This window comes from Ceratina calcarata, unplaced genomic scaffold, assembly GCF_001652005.2.
Source record: "Ceratina calcarata isolate Rehan_Ccalc_2016 unplaced genomic scaffold, ASM165200v1 scaffold107, whole genome shotgun sequence".
Lineage (NCBI taxonomy): Eukaryota > Metazoa > Arthropoda > Insecta > Hymenoptera > Apidae > Ceratina > Ceratina calcarata.
The window spans coordinates 362,109-381,453 of NW_017131600.1; the positions used below are offsets into that span (position 1 = coordinate 362,109).

The 19,345-nt window shown below is 42.8% G+C and overlaps 1 protein-coding gene across 3 annotated transcripts in view; it reads left to right on the forward strand.

Moving 5' to 3' along the window:
- The window catches only part of Sox102F (transcription factor Sox102F), a 282,412-nt gene that overhangs the window by 242,003 nt on the left and 21,064 nt on the right, over positions 1-19,345 (forward strand). For all 3 annotated transcript variants that reach the window (XM_026819705.1, XM_026819708.1, XM_018037149.2), the window contains 2 exons: positions 1,835-2,557; positions 8,347-8,566. In XM_026819705.1, coding sequence (XP_026675506.1) covers positions 1,835-2,557; positions 8,347-8,566 — 943 coding nt within the window. The remainder of the gene's footprint in view (positions 1-1,834; positions 2,558-8,346; positions 8,567-19,345) is intronic.

Consider the following 19,345-nt stretch of genomic DNA (forward strand, 5'->3'; position numbering starts at 1 on the left):
TGACAAAAAATTTCAGTATTCCTTATTATTATTAAATTCCGTTTGAAATATTTCTGTATTTGACTACGCTAACTGTGCGTAGTTCTTTTCTTAAAAACAGGAAACGTGCATTGTTTTTTGTGCGAGAACTAACGAGCCAGAATAATGTGCGGCGAATTGTATAATTTTCTAATTTGTATTTTTCTTTTAATCCGCGAAACTGATCTGATCTTACTGATGGATTAGAAATCATTTCCGGATTAAGCAGATTCATAGTGTTTAAACCGTGACTACTTCCTAGAATCAGATAATTATTACCTATATTATTTTCTTACACGGAACGCAAAAGCAACTAGGGATTCGTGAGTCGATAGATATCATTCTTTGTTTCATCCGAGGCTTCATAAAAATATAATGAGTACATGTTAAAGTTTTTAAGTGCAATCTTAATTTCCGAAACCTCATTCAGAAATTAATTCATTCATTGATTAAAAATTAATTCAGTTCAAGCTGAAGTCTGATGTTTCTGTTAATCGAATAACAATTGACTTATCGGAACAATACAGACATAGGAGATGACCTCGAGAATATCGGCTCTTAAGATAATTTTGGAGTTGGAGTCGGACCGTCGGTTCTGACCTCACAACCTCCGCTCAGCTTCGCCAGAAACTGTAGATAATCAGGTCTGGCTGCGTCCCCCGCCTGGCATCCGCGCCGATTGATGGATAGACCATGTGTTACGACACGCGCACACAACAATAATCCACGCTTAATAATCGCGGTCAATTATTGCGCTTCATATTAGATTGCATAATCTGGAACGTAGCGTCGTCGTTGTCGTCGTCCCATAACGTCTTGTCGATCCGGTCCGTTCGGCTCCGAGATTTAGATTTAGATTTGGTAATTTGAAGGCGGAAATTGATGGACCAGCCTAGGCTAGTCCGTCGACAAATTAGCGACAGATGAGAGTTTAGACGGAGACGTATTCGATGCAAGGAGATAGCGATTCCTAGAGATCCTCGACGCTTGAAGTCGACATAGGCTTGTCTGTCTTTGAATTGATTTTAGGAACGAGGACACATGATTGGGGAACGGAGTATGACACGTCTGGGATAATTGTTTTTAAAGCGGTTTTGAATTTATACTTATTCCGTTATCAGGAACCACATCTATGACTTTTTACTGTCTTGCATTATCACGTCTAACCAAATTTAGGTCGTGAAAGAAAATGATAAAATGACATGAGTAAGATACTGAAATAATTTTAGAACATATATCTAAATATTTAAGTAAATAGTTTCCAATTTTGAGATTGCTATCATACTCTTAGTGTTGTATCAGCAAAAAGTTCCTTTAACTGGTTGCATTCTTATTGCATATACGATACCGTTCCCCTCGCTACACCGCGGCGGTTGAATCGCTAACGAAGAATAGCCTCGCGATCGCTTATCAACGATATAGTAACATTAACCGTGCCACGTGCTACCGCGGAACGTTACGAGAATTGTAACGAGATTCACGCTTCCAGAATAAACGAAGATAATTCCGGTAGAGATGTGATACGTTTGCAACTTTGTAATCGTTACGTAAGAACCTGTGCGACAGTAGGAAGTAAGATGCTGGCTTATTATACTCCTAAATAATGCGAGGGAATACAAAAAAACTAAACATCGAACGCTCTCTATTAATGTAGTTTATTTAAATTGACACCTGCAATACAAGAGATTGATTGCTGATCACTGGAATATTTTGCCAACCTGACATTCAACATAAAACACGAGTCTCCAACAATTAATCTAACAATATAAAAAGCATTTAAGTGAGAAGTTAACCGGTATCTCGTTTATCGTTTCAGATTGAGGATGTCCTCAAAGAGGAAGTCACCACCAACGAAGCTATCGGAGGGCGGGGGCGGCACGGGTACAGTGGCAGGCGCCAACGAGGAAGAAGAAGATACGACTTCATCGGTGACCGGTGGTCCCGGTGGCGAAGTAGCCGTCGGTGAAGAGGGTTCCACCACCCCTGTCGATATCGAGGAGTGTTATTCTCACCAAAGGGGAGGTGATTGCGAGTCGTCCGGTTGTTCGTCACCGGCGACCACCAGCGAGCCGGACCTCCGCGACTCGCCATCGCCATCGTCGAATTCCGTGCGAACCAGCAAGCGACAGAGGGTCGTGCTGTCCAACCAAGATACCCTAACGCCCTATCACTATCCTCACCATCACCACCATCACCACCACCATCATCACCATCACCACACGAACACATCTTCTTCGTCGGGTGGTGTCGTGGAACCGGCCAGCTCGTCCGAGTGCGGTTCGCCGCCCACACCTTTAACCGTCGACCCGTACTACCCTAGTAATCCTCATCACAACAACAACAATACCGTGACGCAGAACAACAACAATAACACTGCTAACGCTACCACAGTGGGTACCAAGAGATCCATGGACGACGTGTTGAAAAGGTTAACTTGCAAGATGAACAGCGAGTCGCTGTCGCTGCAGGACGACACGAGTAACAACAGGCGGACCAGCCCTCCACCCTCGTCCACGCCGAGCGGGCACAACACGCACTGGTTAGTGTTCAAGTTATTCCTCCATAATTCATCAGTTATTTTGCCTAAAACAGCCACCCACTTGCACGCACAAATGGAATTCTTTGGAAAATGTGAAAATCGTTGTTCTTTAAAATATTTCGTCTAGTCACTATAAAGAGACTTGACAGTCCATTATGAAAATTTAATTTTTTCACGTATGCACGTCAAGTATATCCGGAATCGTTTTGGGTAGCTGCAGTATTTCTCTGTTCATTATATTGTAAAAATGATTGATGCTACGGAATTACAACTACACGACGGTAACGCAAACCGTAGGTATCCACTCTGTGTAAGTAAATATCTTCCGCGCAATTTAGAAAGATCAATGTTCCTTTACTGGAAAATGATGCAGCACTGGCTGTCGCATATCAGCTATTTACAATTTTCCTTTCTCCGATTCGGCTGCGATAGTGGGCGACATTAATTAAACGGCGCCAGGAAGTGGCCAGTCAGTCGAGGGAAATGAGGCCGGCTCCATTGGCGAACGTTCCTTCCTGTCTCTCCAATTCCCTGTGCGAAGATCTGTCAAGGTCCGACACCGTGTCGTACATTTCGCCCGCATTACGCAACGTATCTCTTTTTAATTAACCGATATTGTCTACTCCAGCTGGCATCCGTGGCGGACGTGTCCATTACAATGTTCCAATCGGTGCTCCTTTAATCTCCTATCGTTTTCGAAGTAGCTATCGCACAACACTCATACATGCAAATATGTAATTTTACGTAACAGATAAACCGAGCCTGAAAGGTGAACTGTGAATGCCCCGTGCAATGTACTTCGTTTTTTAACAAGTTAATCGGAATTGTAGAGTCAATATTTAGTTGAATGAATGCTAATGAATTTAATTTATTATTCAACAATTGGAATTTTTAATTTTAAATTTTTTCGAACGCGAATTAAAATATTTTTTATGAACAAGATTATTGTACATCGCCGTCGGTTTACGAAAGAAACGCTAATAGATTTTGTGACCGATGTTGAAAAGTACAGACAGCTGGCCGTTTCCTCAGTATCGGTCGCAGTGAATAACAACGGGAACCGCTTAAATTTGGTCCCGCGAGTGGTCCACAAAAGCGTCCATTGTTCGGGAACGACAAGATCCACAGATTCCAGTCGTAAACCGAGTCTTCGTTACCGAACGAGAGATCCATCCGTGAAATACAAAGAGGAGGCGAGCGTAAAGGAAATCGTTGGAAGACGGGAGCGAGGGCCGGACAAAAAAACAAGGGGTCCACAGACAGGGAGCCTGAAAATATCCGACTTCTCGGCTTGAGGACAAAGAAACGCATCCGCGGAGAGGACGATAAGAAATCGGACGGGTCCGACGTTTCATTCTGAATTACTTATTACGTTTCGCTTTTTCGTTTGTCATTTGGCGAAAGTTAAAACTGTTCGAGGTGGCCAGCGTGAAAAGTGAATACAACGAGGTGTGACAGCGTCATATGGTGACTTGTCTAAATTCATTAGAGATCTGATCCCTAGTTTTACTGATCTATTATTTATTGAAAATACTGCTTTGAATTGATAATTCTCTCTAATATACATCTCCATGTTAAAGATCACTAACACGTTTTTATTAGCATTCACGTTGACTTTTATTACAATTCCAAATTTGAAGCAAAAATAAAATTAACATATATCGTAACCTTATTAGCAGGAAATAAAAAGTTTACATATTCTTACGTCAGTTTACATATACTCGTTATTTAAACGTGTACCTACTTACGTATTATATTTTGTAAATAATTTGTCAACGGTTTATCGAATACCTCGTACAATCATAATTGTCTGAATAGGCCATAAAGAAAGGAAAGTGAAACGAATGAGATTCTACGTTTATAAGTTGAACGCACGTGTATAAGTTATCTTACAGTGTGTAATTAGTTTATATGCAATGATATCGTACAGTCACGTAATAATAATTGCCCTGTGTAATCAGCCTGTGAATGAATTGATTCTTTGTATCGGTACGACAGCCACGCCCGCGATTTTTCCGTTTCTACTGAATATCCCTCACACAATGTACAAAGTCGAGAATACAGAGTAAAGATTATCCGCACGTGGCTAATTATGAGTTGCATTTCAATGACGGTTGATCTCAAGGAACGTTCCTTAGGAAATTGATTGTGCATGTCGTGCATCGAAAGGAAGCGGTAAATATCTTTCACATCCGGTAGCAAATGTGCAGGGCTAACGCCCAATAGATAATCTCTTCCTCGAAGAATGAACAATTCTTTTTTTTTGTTTATTTAGTTAGAAAATGTTCAATTTTTATTTTTGGGATGGCCACTTGTTTTTGTTCGATAAATAATTTTCCATTATCTTTCCATTGCAAATTCAGAATATCTTTTAATTTCCTTATATCAGATCTTCTGTACGTAATTTGTCTTCATTAATTGTGACAATGAACAATTTTACTTGAAGATGAGTTACCAATTATTAGATTTAAATATTTAACATATAATATTGAATTAAAGTATCAATATATTCATAAAGTGCTAAGTGTGTTTTCTTTGCAATCTGGATTCCAAATCGAAGAATGAAAATAAATTCACCGTGTACACGACCTTCCCAACTAAGAATCGGAGTCATCTGCCAAATATGCCACGGTAATTCGTCGACGTGGATATCATCCGTTCTATAATTCACTCATTCCCATTCTCGCTACAACGAGCCATCAACAACGCGGCGAGTCCGTGAAACATACCGCCGATGATTGAAACAAAACTGTCGCGCACGAAATCCGCTCCGACTGGTAACATCGGACCTGTTCGCGAAACGTGAACGGGTACGTGGCGGAACGCGTTCCCCACAGCGCGGCGGCGTGTAATCATTGAAAAGCTAACCGGTGAACTTGGCAAACGTGGACCAGCAGCAGGACGGAATCGTGCCAGTTCGCTGCCCACACGCCGCGCGGGAATATATCGGGGCCAAAATTCTTCTTCCAAAATTCAGCCAACTGTACGACAACTCGCCACTTACGTGACGTTCACCCGCTTTTTGGGATACATTCAATTCTGGACGCGATGGTGCGCGTTCCCTTCTTAGGTTCCCGATATATGAATAGGTATTAGTATCTATGTATTTGAATAAAAAATTACATATTTTTCAACAGTAAATTTTACAATAGTATACCCCAGATTGTTTTACTTCAATGGAATTAGACGGAACCGTACTTTAATGTAGTAGTCGCGAAAATTAGTTTCATTACGATCTTTTTTAAATTTTAACTACATATTCATGCCACTATTATTTATGGATGGTTAAAATTACAAGGGAACTTGATCCAATACGATGTTATATGCCAGATTGTATATAAAACAAATTATTTTTATTATATTTAATGCTTGAATTTCATAGCGCATCTTTTAGATATAAAAATTGGTGTTTGTAGTAATTTGTGATCAGAATATTATTGTTTCTATGAGAAAAATGTATAAACGTTCAAGATTTGTTCGATAATAGAGGCGTTGTTATTTTGTAGTTACTCTTTCTGCAAACACATCAAATGCCTTTCAAACTAAATCAAACAACACCGGCATTATTCGACGCCCGACGCAGATATTATACTGCGAATCATTAAATTGTAAAAAGAAATGAGTCAGTAATCGATAATAAATTTGCCACGTAATTTTTACAATTCAACTCTGTTTGGATTAGACGAAATTAAAATAAAAAGTAATGTTACTAAATGGATAAATTAAAAGATTTATAAGTTTCGCATCACGTTGAAAAAGCGAAATGGGAAATTGAATTTGGAGAGAAGAACATAACACAGTTCCCTAAGCTGTGGTGCTACCATAAATAGGGGCGGACGTGGAATTATTAAAACAGCCTCGTCATATTTAAAAAAAAAAGAACCCGTACATTATTATTACACGCTCTACTTTTGATACTAATATCTGCTTGCCAACTTCCACCATGCGTGTCACGCGTGTGCAAGAATTTAATGATATAAAACGAGAGTACATGCCGCAGATAATAGTATCATTCATTTCATAATAACCGAATTTCGTCCGAAATTACGTTACATATGGAAAAATATAACGAAAAAAGATAATTGAGGAGTAACTGTCATTCACGCGTACCGCATCTACGTTTCGAATTTCTTACACTCTAAAATCTCGTGAAACTAAAGAATGAGATGAACTAACTCAATGAATCAGAAACTGAACGTATCCGAATAATTTTTATCAATTCTATTTTATCATAAAATCTTTAAAATGAAAAGTCCTCATTCCACATTATAAATTTTATAATCGATTACAGAAGCAATGTTCACCCTGTTCTTATTTTTTATTTAGCCCTGTGAATCACTTTATTTTTGACCGATATGTTCGCTGAAAATAGGTACGTGTTGTAAAATTGGCCTGATAAAAAAAGTAACGCAAGGGACAAGATCTATTTTTGACCAGTTGGAATGGCTAGATCGTACAAGCATATAGTGTCGCCGCGGGGATGATAATAGCGACAGAATGAGCCTTTTGTTGCCTGATACCGAGGTCAACAGGCGCGAATAGAATCTTGTAACCGCCCACCGAGCGTTATTATCGACCTATGAAAGAAAGTCACGCACAGCAAGGGTCTTTCATCGGCCGCGCAGGGATAAAAGACGTTTCTTCGATAAGTAACGGTTTCATGATGCGCGATTTTTATACGCCGCGCCGCTACGATGAGCCGCCAGAAACGCATACACGCCGTAGCTGTAAGGACTAATTAAATTCCTGCATGACATGTGCAATTCATCCCCCTTCCTTTCACTGTTCTTTCACGTTTTTTTAACAACATTTTTCATCTGCTATACTTCATTGCCTCCGCTACCCCCGTGCTTATTTATTCCTTTCGATCGAGAGGAATACAGTACGATGACCTGTGTAAATTGGTAGTTCTTAAAGTTCCTAGATTACAGATTACTATCGACACGTTTCATAAGGTGAATTCTTCTGGGCAGTCAGAAATCCAGAGTCCATCTACAACTCGGTCTTTAAAATTTGACCGGCCCTTTAACCTTTGACCCCGTAAGAAACGCCATACGGCGTTGTGAACAAAGCGCGATGTGTATATATTGCCCTAGATTCCGCGAGCCACGGCTCTTTCAATCCTCGTCCTTATCCTCGATCCATGATGTCCTTCACGATCTCCAGACATGCTCCCGCCTCTGTACCACGAGTTCATCTCGCTGCCTCTGCACGGGCTGGCACAATGCGTCCGTATCACTTATTCGTGGTCCATTTTCCTCGATATAAAAGAGATAGGAACGAGAGCTCCGGGCATAGACCAGGAGGGCACTTCGGGGGGAAGAAAGTGGTCGGGACGTGGGACGCAATCGGTGCGAGCAAGCGAGAATACCTCCGGCGAATGCGGAGGGAACGCAAGTATAGAAGGACGTTGGAAGAGGATAGAACCGGAGCACCCCATCACGGGTGCAAACACTCGGGCTACCGTGATTGCGCGGCCGCGACCCTATCTATTATTCACCTGGCTCCCGGCCCTATGTACGCGGACCACTATCCCATTCCAGAGGTCAGCAGCAGCAGAGCTACTGGAAATTCTTGTTCCGCACGCGAATAACTCCGTATACGTGCGCCGGATGTATCTATGCCTACCGGTCGTCCCTCTCGCTCCCTTATATACCTCTGTTTCCGCGTCTATCTGTGCACGCCACGCAAACTGCACAGTGGAATGAAAATCGAGGGACCTCCCTTCCCGTGTACATACACGCAGGAGAGAAGCGTAATTGACCGTGGTCTGATGGTGTACGTTGCAGTGGAGGCGTCGCTAGCGTGGCGAACAGCGTGCCACCCTCGCCGCCGGCATCTGGCAGGATGCAGAACACGGAAGGACAGGTACAGCAGGACGGGACCTCCGCCCTGCACAGGGTCCTCTGCGCGGAAAGCTTCGCGGAGAAGGAGCGCAGGCTCTCCGAGATGATCCTGCAACTGCAGTTGCTCAGGGAACAATTGCTGCAACAGCAAGATCAATCGAAGGTAAGAGACATTTTACACTAATTTTGTTTATTGAAATTGTGACGGAAGATAGATCATGTTGGACTGTGAGACATTCTGTATTTTATAGGAGAATTCATGTACATCTGTTGCATGATTTACGTGCAAAACGCAATATTTTTTTGTTTGAAATGGACTTATTTCCTTTTCTATTATCCGTCTCATCGAAAACAGACTATCTGATCCGACACTATCTATTTGTAAAAAACATTGATAAAAAACAAACAAATACAAAACGTATTGAGTACAATGCTCCGAAATAATCGCGTAGATTACCAGAACCTACTCGAGCGAATCGATTTTGCACGAATCATAGATTGCACATCTACGAGTAGCTAGGCGTTAGCGCAGGAATTATTTTTGGCTAAATCGAGGCCAGCAGAGAAATTGATTGTCTGAGACATCGCGGTTGGCAAGCTAATATCGCCGATACAAAATTCAAAATCCACGGGCGTCGTAACGAGTTAATGATAACCGCGTATTAGCTACCCGAGATTAATCGATCCGACGTCGCGCGACGAAGAGGTCTTCGGTGAGTACCGGGTCTCTAAATTTACATATTGGCGTACTCGGATTTGCTGAGATCGGAAAGACGCTATCAATAGCCGATAATTCGTCTCGTACTATTAAACCGTACCGCGATCAAACTCGCGATGGTGTCACACCGTGACATTTATTTTAGTCCCGCGGGGATCCGTTAATCCTCGGCTGATCAATCTCGTTCCTAATGCGTGTTCCGGTTAACATTTCACCGTGTGTACGGTCATGCACGGAACGGGGATTTAATTAGCATAACTGGCGATGACGTAGTCTTATCGTTGAAACTTGACGTTGTGGTGCGGCTGGCTCAGATCTCCTTCTAGTAGGATTGAAAATTGAATCTGTTCAGGGAGGAAACGATGTGCGAATAAATTGCACGTGAGTATCTACGAGCGAGTGAAAAATGTTGTGTCAACTCATGTCCGATTCGCAGTAGCTGTAGAAATACGCGTGGTTTGAAAATATTGACGTGCTGATACTTATATGATCGTGATGTTCGGCTCTGAGCGTAAGAAAATTATTAGCCCGATGTTTTAATGATATTATGGTAATACGTGTCGCGTTTATCAAACAGATGATCCCATTTTGTCAATATGTCCATAAATTTCAGAATTCAACGGAGAAACTTTTTACTCGCCAAAACGTTTCATTTATTGGTCCTAAATGGTGTGTAATTTATTTATAAAGAACCGCTGATTCGATTGCTCAAAAGATACTTCGTTACATGTTTAAATAACCTTTTTTTACCACAGTTAAATATAATTCTGCTTATAGTTTCGCTAAAGTGATCATTAATTTCGCGAGACGAAGAACGGTGGAATTGCTAACGAAAGAATAAATGATAAGGATCGGACCAAGCGTTTTTAACGTCCATTCGCGTGCATTCACGTAATAATGAACGATTATGTAGACCGTTGCAAAACCGTTGCTGATAATATATCTCGGGAGGAACAAGAGATATTTACCTCATTTACGTTTTAATTAAATGCGGGAAGAACAATAGCAACTTATGGTATATTAATTCAAAAATATTCTGCTTTATGGAAAGTAAAAAGAGACTAAGGAAAATTCAGTATTTATATTCTATTCTATAAATAAAGCAAATTAACATTAGAGAGAAGGGGAACAATTGCATTAGAAAACACAAGAAAACATTAAGAATTACACAAGGAAACGTTAACATTGAGTCATCGTGTGTTGCGCATTAAAACCAATGAAAGAGAGAAGCTGCCCGACTTCTTCGAACTCTCAAAATCCGCATCTGAATTTGCAATCTTGTACACCGCGAGAGATGATTTTCGTAGAAGCGGAGCCGTGGTTTTCCTTGAAGGCACGCGCCTGTTCCGTGCAATGCGTCATACGCGAAATCGTTGCATTCTCAGCGAGCCTTCCCCCGCGATTCATCTTTCCCGTTCCCCCGACTCTCCTATTTGTCAAAGAATAGCATACGCGTTACGTGATTCCTCGGCGATTGCGAGTCTTTTGACGTGGACAGGACGCGACGCGCGGACAATGCACGATTCTCGAGACGACGACGCCGTCCCATGGACGATAGTATCGGCAGGATCGCGATGACTGGATGCCAACCGCGGCCTGAAAAACCGTGCGGGTCATCGCGCGTGCAAGTGAGAGAAGCTCCGCGCGCCGTTCGCTCCCATCGCATCGCGGACAAAACCTGTCTGCCTGCAAAAATGCGAGCGCGTGCAGATAATGCCGGCTGTATTACCGTTATTATGCCAGTCATTTACGTGCGCCGCACACACTCGTGCGTACCCCCTAATCTCTCTGATCCGCCCCGCTGTCCCGCTAAATTTGCCCCGCGGCGAGATCCTGCGAACACGTTTAAGCAAACACGCTCGCGCTGGTGGGCCCGAGGGGAGTGTAGGTATATATATAATATGCACCGACGATATGAGTGTATGTACCTGGTCGGATACGGTCTTTCGCGCATTTCGACGCTATAGGATTGTAGGTAGCTGCGACCGTGTCGTATTGAATTGAGGAGTGACAAGAGGCTCTGTCAGATTATGATTCATGTCGTTAAAGCTAGAAAATGACGAAGCTACTTGGCTACTCGTTATTGATACTGGGTATGCTGTATTTCGGTAGACCGAAACTATCTGTTAGAATAAGAAACGTTTTTGACGTGTTAAGTGCTAAACTGATAACAGTTGTCTTTCTTCGATTTTCTTTTCAAAGAATTTAACATTGCGTTGAGTTTATTCTTCCTCTTCTTATTGTTACAAAAGACCGTTTGTTTGAATATTAGCAAACATCTTAAAAACGACTGAGTACTTACAACAAAATTTATACAGTTCTTACGTGCTCCGGAATGTCATAAAATATATTTGCAAAGCGAATAGCATTATTATGAATAATTATTGGCTCGAAAAAGAGTGAGGACAGGTTTTTATCTTTTTGTCAATATTTCTTTAACACGATAAGACTGTACAAGAGCTGTTTTATTTAAACTATTATGTAATCAATTCTTTGGAAATCAGTTTGTGGATTTTTCAAAATTGATGACCTATTAGTGTAAAACGTGTTTTTACGTATTTTTCAAATTTGATGAATTATAAATTTGATTTTTATTCGCAATTGAAGTTATCCACAAAAATGCCTACATATCAGTTTTAGCTCTTTTCTTCAATCATCCATTAAGAGGTTGAAAGGATGTGAAATGTATACTTACAAAATCCTCAATATCTTTCAAGTTCCATGACTTGGCGACTTGGCTTTTGTCCATGAAATATTTCTATTCCGTACATCCAGTGCTGGGAAAGCCGAGTCGGGAATGCTAGGAATCTATATTTTAATAAATAAGCCACTCGTTTGTCAATAACCCTGCAGAGAAGATTTCGACGAAACGATTCGAAAATCTCCTCCTTTGAAAGTTCAACGTCATTGTCGGTACTATTATTTGCGATCTACTGTGGCGTGTGGCTCGACTCGCGAGGGTGAAGAACGTTTTCTCGTCAGCCATTTCATCGGCATCGAGTGAAAACGCGTTTGTCGGTGGCGTTTGCGCGGGCAGCGGCAGCCGCCGCCTCGGGAGTTAGCCAACGTTAAAACGGAAGTGCGACCGTGAAGGAAAGAAGAGGCCGGAGAGCCTGATATCATGGAAACGGAACGGAGACAGGCGAAGTGAGCGAGTGCACGAGGTACAGAGGATAGAGAGGATGTAGGAGGAAGGCGGTAGTCTGAACGTTCTCCTCCTCTCGAGTCCAGGAGGGCGTATAGTAATGTTCGACTTGGCAGACTCGGGGTCGAGTGGGGATATCCCTCTCCTCTGAAACCCTCTCTCTGGCTCTCTTCCCCCTTGCTCGTCATTCTTTCTCTCTCTTTTACCTTTTCCACCTGTTATGCGACTCCGTGCCATGCTACATTGGCACAGGTGTGCGGTCACGTACAGTCGTTCTCGAACGCACACACTTCGTCGGAAGACTACACCTTCGAGTCTGTTTCCTCTTTCTCCCGCGAAGTTCGTGCCCCACGTTCCCTCACTGTTCGGTCCTCCTCGTCTTCTTTCCACGTTCCGTTACTCCTTCCCTTTTATTTTATTTTATTTTATTTCGCCGTTCTTCTCCTCTCGTCCTTTTGCTTCCTGTCTGCATCCTCTGCCTCGCTCGTTCTCGCACCGCACCGCGCCGTACCGGTTCTATTTCGCTCGAAGGAAAGAGCAAGCGGACGCGTGGGCGTTCAGCTTCCTTCGTCCCTCTTTCCCGAGGCGCCTACCTTCCTATACCTTCGCGTGCACCTGTGCAGGAGCATATTGTCACGCCCAGTGGCTCGGGCGCACGGCAATACATCGCTACCAACGATCAGTCTTGTTTTATTTGCCGCCCTGACCAAGCTCTCCCGCCGAGTAACGCAGTATTATACTTTCCTACTGGCTTACCTGCACTTGAGGCATCGTAAAATTCGGCTGCGACTACTGTATTACAGTTAAATTTTCATGGTTAAGGGGAAATGTTCGATGGATCAATGAAAGGAAGTACATATTTTATGTGTCTGAGAATTCATCTTCGTTAGTCGTCTAATAATCTTAAATAATAGTCATTTTTAATAAATTGTGGATCAATTATACAGGGTGATTCGCCAGATCAGTCACCACTTCGATTTATGTCTTTGTGACTTTTATGTCACTTGTGACTAAAAGTTCATAAAGGATTGAATGATTTTAGTAAATATTCTAATACTAATTTTTTTCTTCGTTGGCAGTGCTAAATTCGTACGAAAATCATTAATAGTTTGTTAAATTGGGCACCAATAGATTCCTTTTGATATCGTTTACAAAAATCTATTAATGTACTTATGGTTAAGAACAATTAGTTCAGGAGATATTTTCAATTTAATATTGTCACAAAATCATAACTCTAATGCTGTAATCATTCTATGTGGGCAGCATTTCAAAATGAATTGATAACATGCCGTAGAATACACCGTCCGGCATAAATGTCCAAGAGAGACTAAACTCGTCATAGAATTAATAGTTAATATAATTTTAAGCGTTTACATGTCAAAGTATCAAAGCACTGAAATCGTAAACAAAATTAGTATTACAAAGGCGTGCATTGCTGATACAGGGAATGTGATGGCCCTTAACATAGTGGAAATAACACTGATTCTGTTTCCCCTGATGCGCATAGCGTGGTTAGTATCTGAAAAAGACCCTCCATCACGCGATTCAGATTCATTCATCAGTTCTCATTCACCGATACTACGACCTTCCTTCTTACCTGGTCGACCACGAACATACGACCTTCGTCATACACGGCTATTTGATGACTCTCTACGAAACAGCGACAGGTGAGAGTAAAATTTCTGCTTGCTTGTCGGCACCCTTATCTCGCTACGTGCCTACGTTGTCAGCGATCAGTCGAGTCCTTTGAGGTAAACTGCTTATTTAATATCACTTTTGACGAAACACTTTTGACAGCGGGAAAATCGCTCATAATTATTTTGTTATATTTTCTTGTACAATGATCTAGTCGAAGTCACAAGACAATTCTAATTTCAGAATAATTCTTTATATATCTTTCGTAGCATAAAAGACAGACGAGATATTTAAAACAATCTGCATATTACATTATTGTATGTATACTGCTATGTACTCTTTAAATTTTAAAACATGTTTTCCCTGCTGAAAATAAAATGCAATCTCACCCGTCTTAGACAAAAAGCCTCCAAATCGGTGGACATCAGCGTCTGTTTCCGCGCGACCGTGTCGTTATTACACGGTAGCGTAATCCACAAAGCGAAGTACGGGAGTAGAGAGAACACAAATAAGCAAAGAGCGATATGCAAGAGAAAGAGAGGAAGCTTGTTCCGTGATATGCGAGCTGCGAATGCCGGGTTTAGAAGTACACGGAACAAGGGAAGGGAGTGCACGGCGTGCGGTGTTTGGCCGGTCAGCCAGAGAGGCTAGGGGCGCTTGTGCGTATATGTCCATACGTTTGTCCATTTGCGTATCGGCCGGCGCTTTATGGGAATTAGCGGCGTATTGTGGGTTGCCGGTGGGCGGTCTGTGTGCACCGGTGCACGAGAAACGTCCACGGGAACCGGCCACCACTCCCGCTCACCCAGAGGGGAGCGTGAGGGAAGTTGAAACGGCGCATACACCCGTGGGGGATGGATCGACGAGGACAACGAGTCGCGAATCTCGAAAGCGAAAGACAGGGACGGTAGGTACGCATAGCGCGTAGATGCGCGGATATAGGAAAACGGGGGGGATGATCGGCTACGTCCGGGAATGGGGATGATGCACACTGTCCTCTTCCCATTTCCGTTATTCCCGTTCTCTCCAACCTCTGTACACATGTATGGCTGTTTGTCAATATACAAGCGATATGATCACCAAGTATAATCACCGGCGAACCGGAGAGCGTCGAGCTCTGTGTCAATAGAATGCTACTTTGTGTTCCCCACCCTTGCTCATTCGGTCCCAATCCGACCGCTTATATATTGTATCAAATGTATCCGCGCGTTTCACTCCTCTCTGGGGAATGCCACCGTTCGTGAAATCCGTATCGACCGACAATACCTGCGGAACACGCGTTGGTCAGCCACACGAAAATCCACTACACGCACGCCCACGCCGCCGCCGCCGCCGCCGCGTACACAAATGGTAATATTGAACAAAACCGCCCATGAGGGTGGTGCGTCCTTGTTCTCTGTCGCTGTACAGTTCCATCGTCGAATTCTTTATCATCGTTATCCGTTTTGGTTTGTGCTGCGTCCCGACCGCGCGCAATCTTGATGTTTGCTTTGTTTTACCGTGAGCGAGCACCGTCCTTTGACGAAAACGTATGTAGCCATTATGTGAAAGGATAGTTAATCCACTGGGTGATGGTTACGTTTGATCTCTAATTGAAGATATTACATGTAATTTGTAATGCATATCAATAAATGGCGAGAGATTATAAAACGTGTGCTTGTATTTACGTAAAAATGAAAATTGATAACCGTATGTAAAATTTAAAATTCATGACAAAAGCGCTGACTGGCCCAAGCCAGTACAATCCGAATATGCGCTTGAGTCCCAAAACCGAACAACCTCCAGTCGAGGATCAGAAATATTTGTCACCTCATCCACCCCATCCATCGAATACCAGGCATGCAGTTCGTATAACAAGCATTCATTCTCAAACAAAGTTTCGCTTGCGACTCTTCAGCAGCCGCTGAAGCGTATGGCGAACGCGCGATTTCATGGTGAGCGTCGTGGTACGATGCTGCCTAAACGGGGGTTAAATGAACGCGCGTCTGTCGCTTTTTCGCTCCGCGTATCATCCTCCCTCCCCGTTTTTCTCCCGCGCGGGGCATCAACTTACGCGACCACCTCGCTTATCCGATTCACCGGGTTTTTCCCGGCGCGGCGGATAGGGTAGACACTGTGGTGAACCGGCAGAGAGGGTTGGGCTCGTCGTCGACGCGTATCTTTACGAGCGATCAAAGAATTATCGCAGCCGAGCGGCAAGCCGACGGTGTTTGACGTTTGATCGCGAGGCAACGATGCGTGAGCTTGCGCGTTACCTGCCGCGCGAGAGACGAACGCAAATCCGCTCGACTCGGCTCCGTTTTAGTTTGCGCCGTACGAGTGAACGGGAGGCCACAGTGTGCCAACGTTCACGTTGGTTAACGCGTTAACGCATTTTAGCCAAGCTGCACCATTTCTTTCGTCTGTCTTCCTTTCTGTTTCCCCTCTCTCCTTGTCTGCCGTATCTGCCCTGTCACACCCTGTGTCGTCACATCCGTCTCTTTTTTCTTCCTCCCCGCCGCAACAGCCTGTCCTCTCTTTGTGTCTCCTTTGCGCCGCATCTCGTCGCGGTTCTCTCCACTCGTCCTCCTGTTCGCGTTCCACCCTCTACCCATCCTTTTGCCGTGCTCGTACATCGAATATCTCTTGCAGAGGGCCGAGGTCGGGTCCGCTGCCCTCGTCATGTCGTACTAATGCATGTAATTGCAGCTAACCTCATTAAACCCGCCGACTAATGCCACTCGCTCAAATTGCATTCCTCTCTACCATTGCTTCCCTATATACGTCTGTCCTCGTCTTGCTCGCTCTTTTTCCACCGCCGCCTGACCCCTCCCTACGGGTGTTTCTCTGTTTCGACCAACTCTTCGTTTCGTTATACCCCGTTCCGCATTCTCGATGATTCTCTTCTACGTTGTTGCCACCGCACATCGTTTTATCTGTCTGAGTTTTAATCCCTATTTGCGATCTCTATTCCCTGATCGATACCGTATTCGAAACTGAAATCTTTGTTCTCACGCTGTCACCGTTTGCTGAAGTTTTCAATGTAATTTTAATAATGTTTCGTTAAGGGGCTAGAATAATCACGCAACCTTTCTAACATACGTACTAACTACATGTCGGTAATTTTTCGACAGTTTTCGTTGTTTGATAACCAGACAAAAATAGTGTAAATTATGATTTTACGGTACTACACTTTTCGTCCTTATATGAAAAGACTTTTGGGTCGTCAAGTATCTCTTTGGAATATGAAAAGAATATTCTATTATTTTCTTTCGATCCAAAGTTAACTTACACGATTTATGTAAAAGTGAGAGTTCTCGCTAAGTAAACGTTCGGCTCTATTCTACATTTCGCCGGTTGATATAACTGTTCCACATAAGAACACTCATAGGTACGTACGCCTAGGAGCCTAGGAGCAAACATTTACCGATGATCGAGTGAATATTGAGAGCGATCAGTTGTCCAGAACGTTTTAATCGAAACGATATCGACTAGCGCGTCCCAATATCACGGGCTTTCGTATTAAACAGAATTACTGCTTTAAAAACGCAGCTTGTATTAACTCGGCGCAGGCCAGTCGAGTATCATTTATAAAATATGCCGAATCAATTTCGAACATCACGATATCCAATACCTATGTTATTAGCCACGAATTGAAGTTATAAGTAGGTTTCTATGTACACATCTACCATTGGCTAGCCAATCTTTTCCTGTACAAAAACGTAATTGAATTGCTTCTGGAACGCGTTCATGCCTTACTCGAATTTGTAATAGTTGTGAAAGATCTTTATACATGTGTCACGTCGATGTTTCCGTTCGATTCGGAAGTCGAGAAACTGGCTTTCAACTCACGCAAACGTCGACGCTGCAACCCACGTAGCTTCATTTCATTAGTCTACCCTCGTAGCCATTTTTCTCCTTGGATGGCAAAGCTTAAAGATTTGGTCGTGGGCGTATAACATGTCTTGGTATCGTACTTATATGAACATATAGGTAAATATAAAGTAATAAAGAAAGTATAAGATGACAGAGTTTCGTGTGTGAATTGAAATACCTAATTCATTCCAAGCTGTATTTACTATTAACAACTTCTTCTTCTCCCATGAAAAAGAGGATATTCTTAAGAAAATTATGGGAATTTTCTATTTTCCCTTGAAGTATAATTACACATATACATACTTTGCTATTCATTTGGATAGCCTCGAATAGCACATATTACTTTTTCGTAGAAAATTGTATTATGTATACAATTTCATCCGAGGCTGTTGAAGTGAAGAGCACTGTATACCTGACAGCATATGTATATGCAAGTGCTCCTAATCGTAACAGGAAACTAGAAGGACCTGTTCGAGCAGGGTATATATACATATACATAGCGTTAATTACAAAACACTTATATCGGACGGACGTCTTAACGTATAGAGTAGGATGAGGCGGTTATGCTTGTGTGCTAAGGGTGGAAGGCGTCGCCAGTAGTGCATGCACAACGACGTCTGGACCACTTGGCTTTCGCATTACGGACCCCCTTTTCTACTTGGTACTTTTCCTTGCCGTTCCAGGGGCAGCACAGCACGCGGCGCGCCTCTGCATCCGATTTTCTGGAGGAAGAAAATGAACTCTCATATAATTATTTTCCTCATTAACATTGTAGCCCATTGTTCGTGCCGATGAGAGGCATAGTCTTGCCGCCGCGCGGTATTTTAATTACATTCCTATGTGCAGCCAAGCCTCAACTCAAAGGCGATCGTTCACGATTGTACTCTCGCCTCTCCTTTTGTTTCCTTTCTCTCGGTCTCTGTTAGGCCGCCTTCCTGCGGAATCATCCGATAACAATTTTTCGAAGTATCGTCGAGGGTGTTTTCGAGGATGATGTCTTTTTTTCTTAAGCGACGAAATTTTTTTATACCATTATTATTCAGGCAATTCTAATTTCATGGAAAAAAGGAAAGAAGGGAGAAAAAAAATTCCACGTATAATTGCAATTGTAAGTGGATCGACGTTACAATTGAAATACTGGTTCAATCGTAGAAAAAAACTGACGGGGAAAATTCTTAAATCATGGTACCATGGACGATCAGATGATCTTTGATCAGGATCGCGTACTGCCACTAATAAATTCCTTGATTCGAATTAAGTCACGGGAAACTGTTAATTTCGACGTAGCTGCACATTCTTCCAAGTACTCCTTAGATCGTTAGCATTCGAACACGCGTCAAAAATAATAACACCGCCTTTAAGCTAAATTACACGTACTTCCAATTACGAGTATTATTTACGCGCGATAACTGCGTCTCTTTTCCTTTCTCTTTTTCCCGAGCGATTCAGACGAGCGTGATCCACGAGCGCGGCGCCTAAGTATTCCATAATTTTCCCCGGGAAATTATTTCGCCTGTTCCGCTCGGCTTAATCATCGACCATCGCGCCGAGAAATAAACAAACTATTAAACAACGAGTAGAAACTGCGA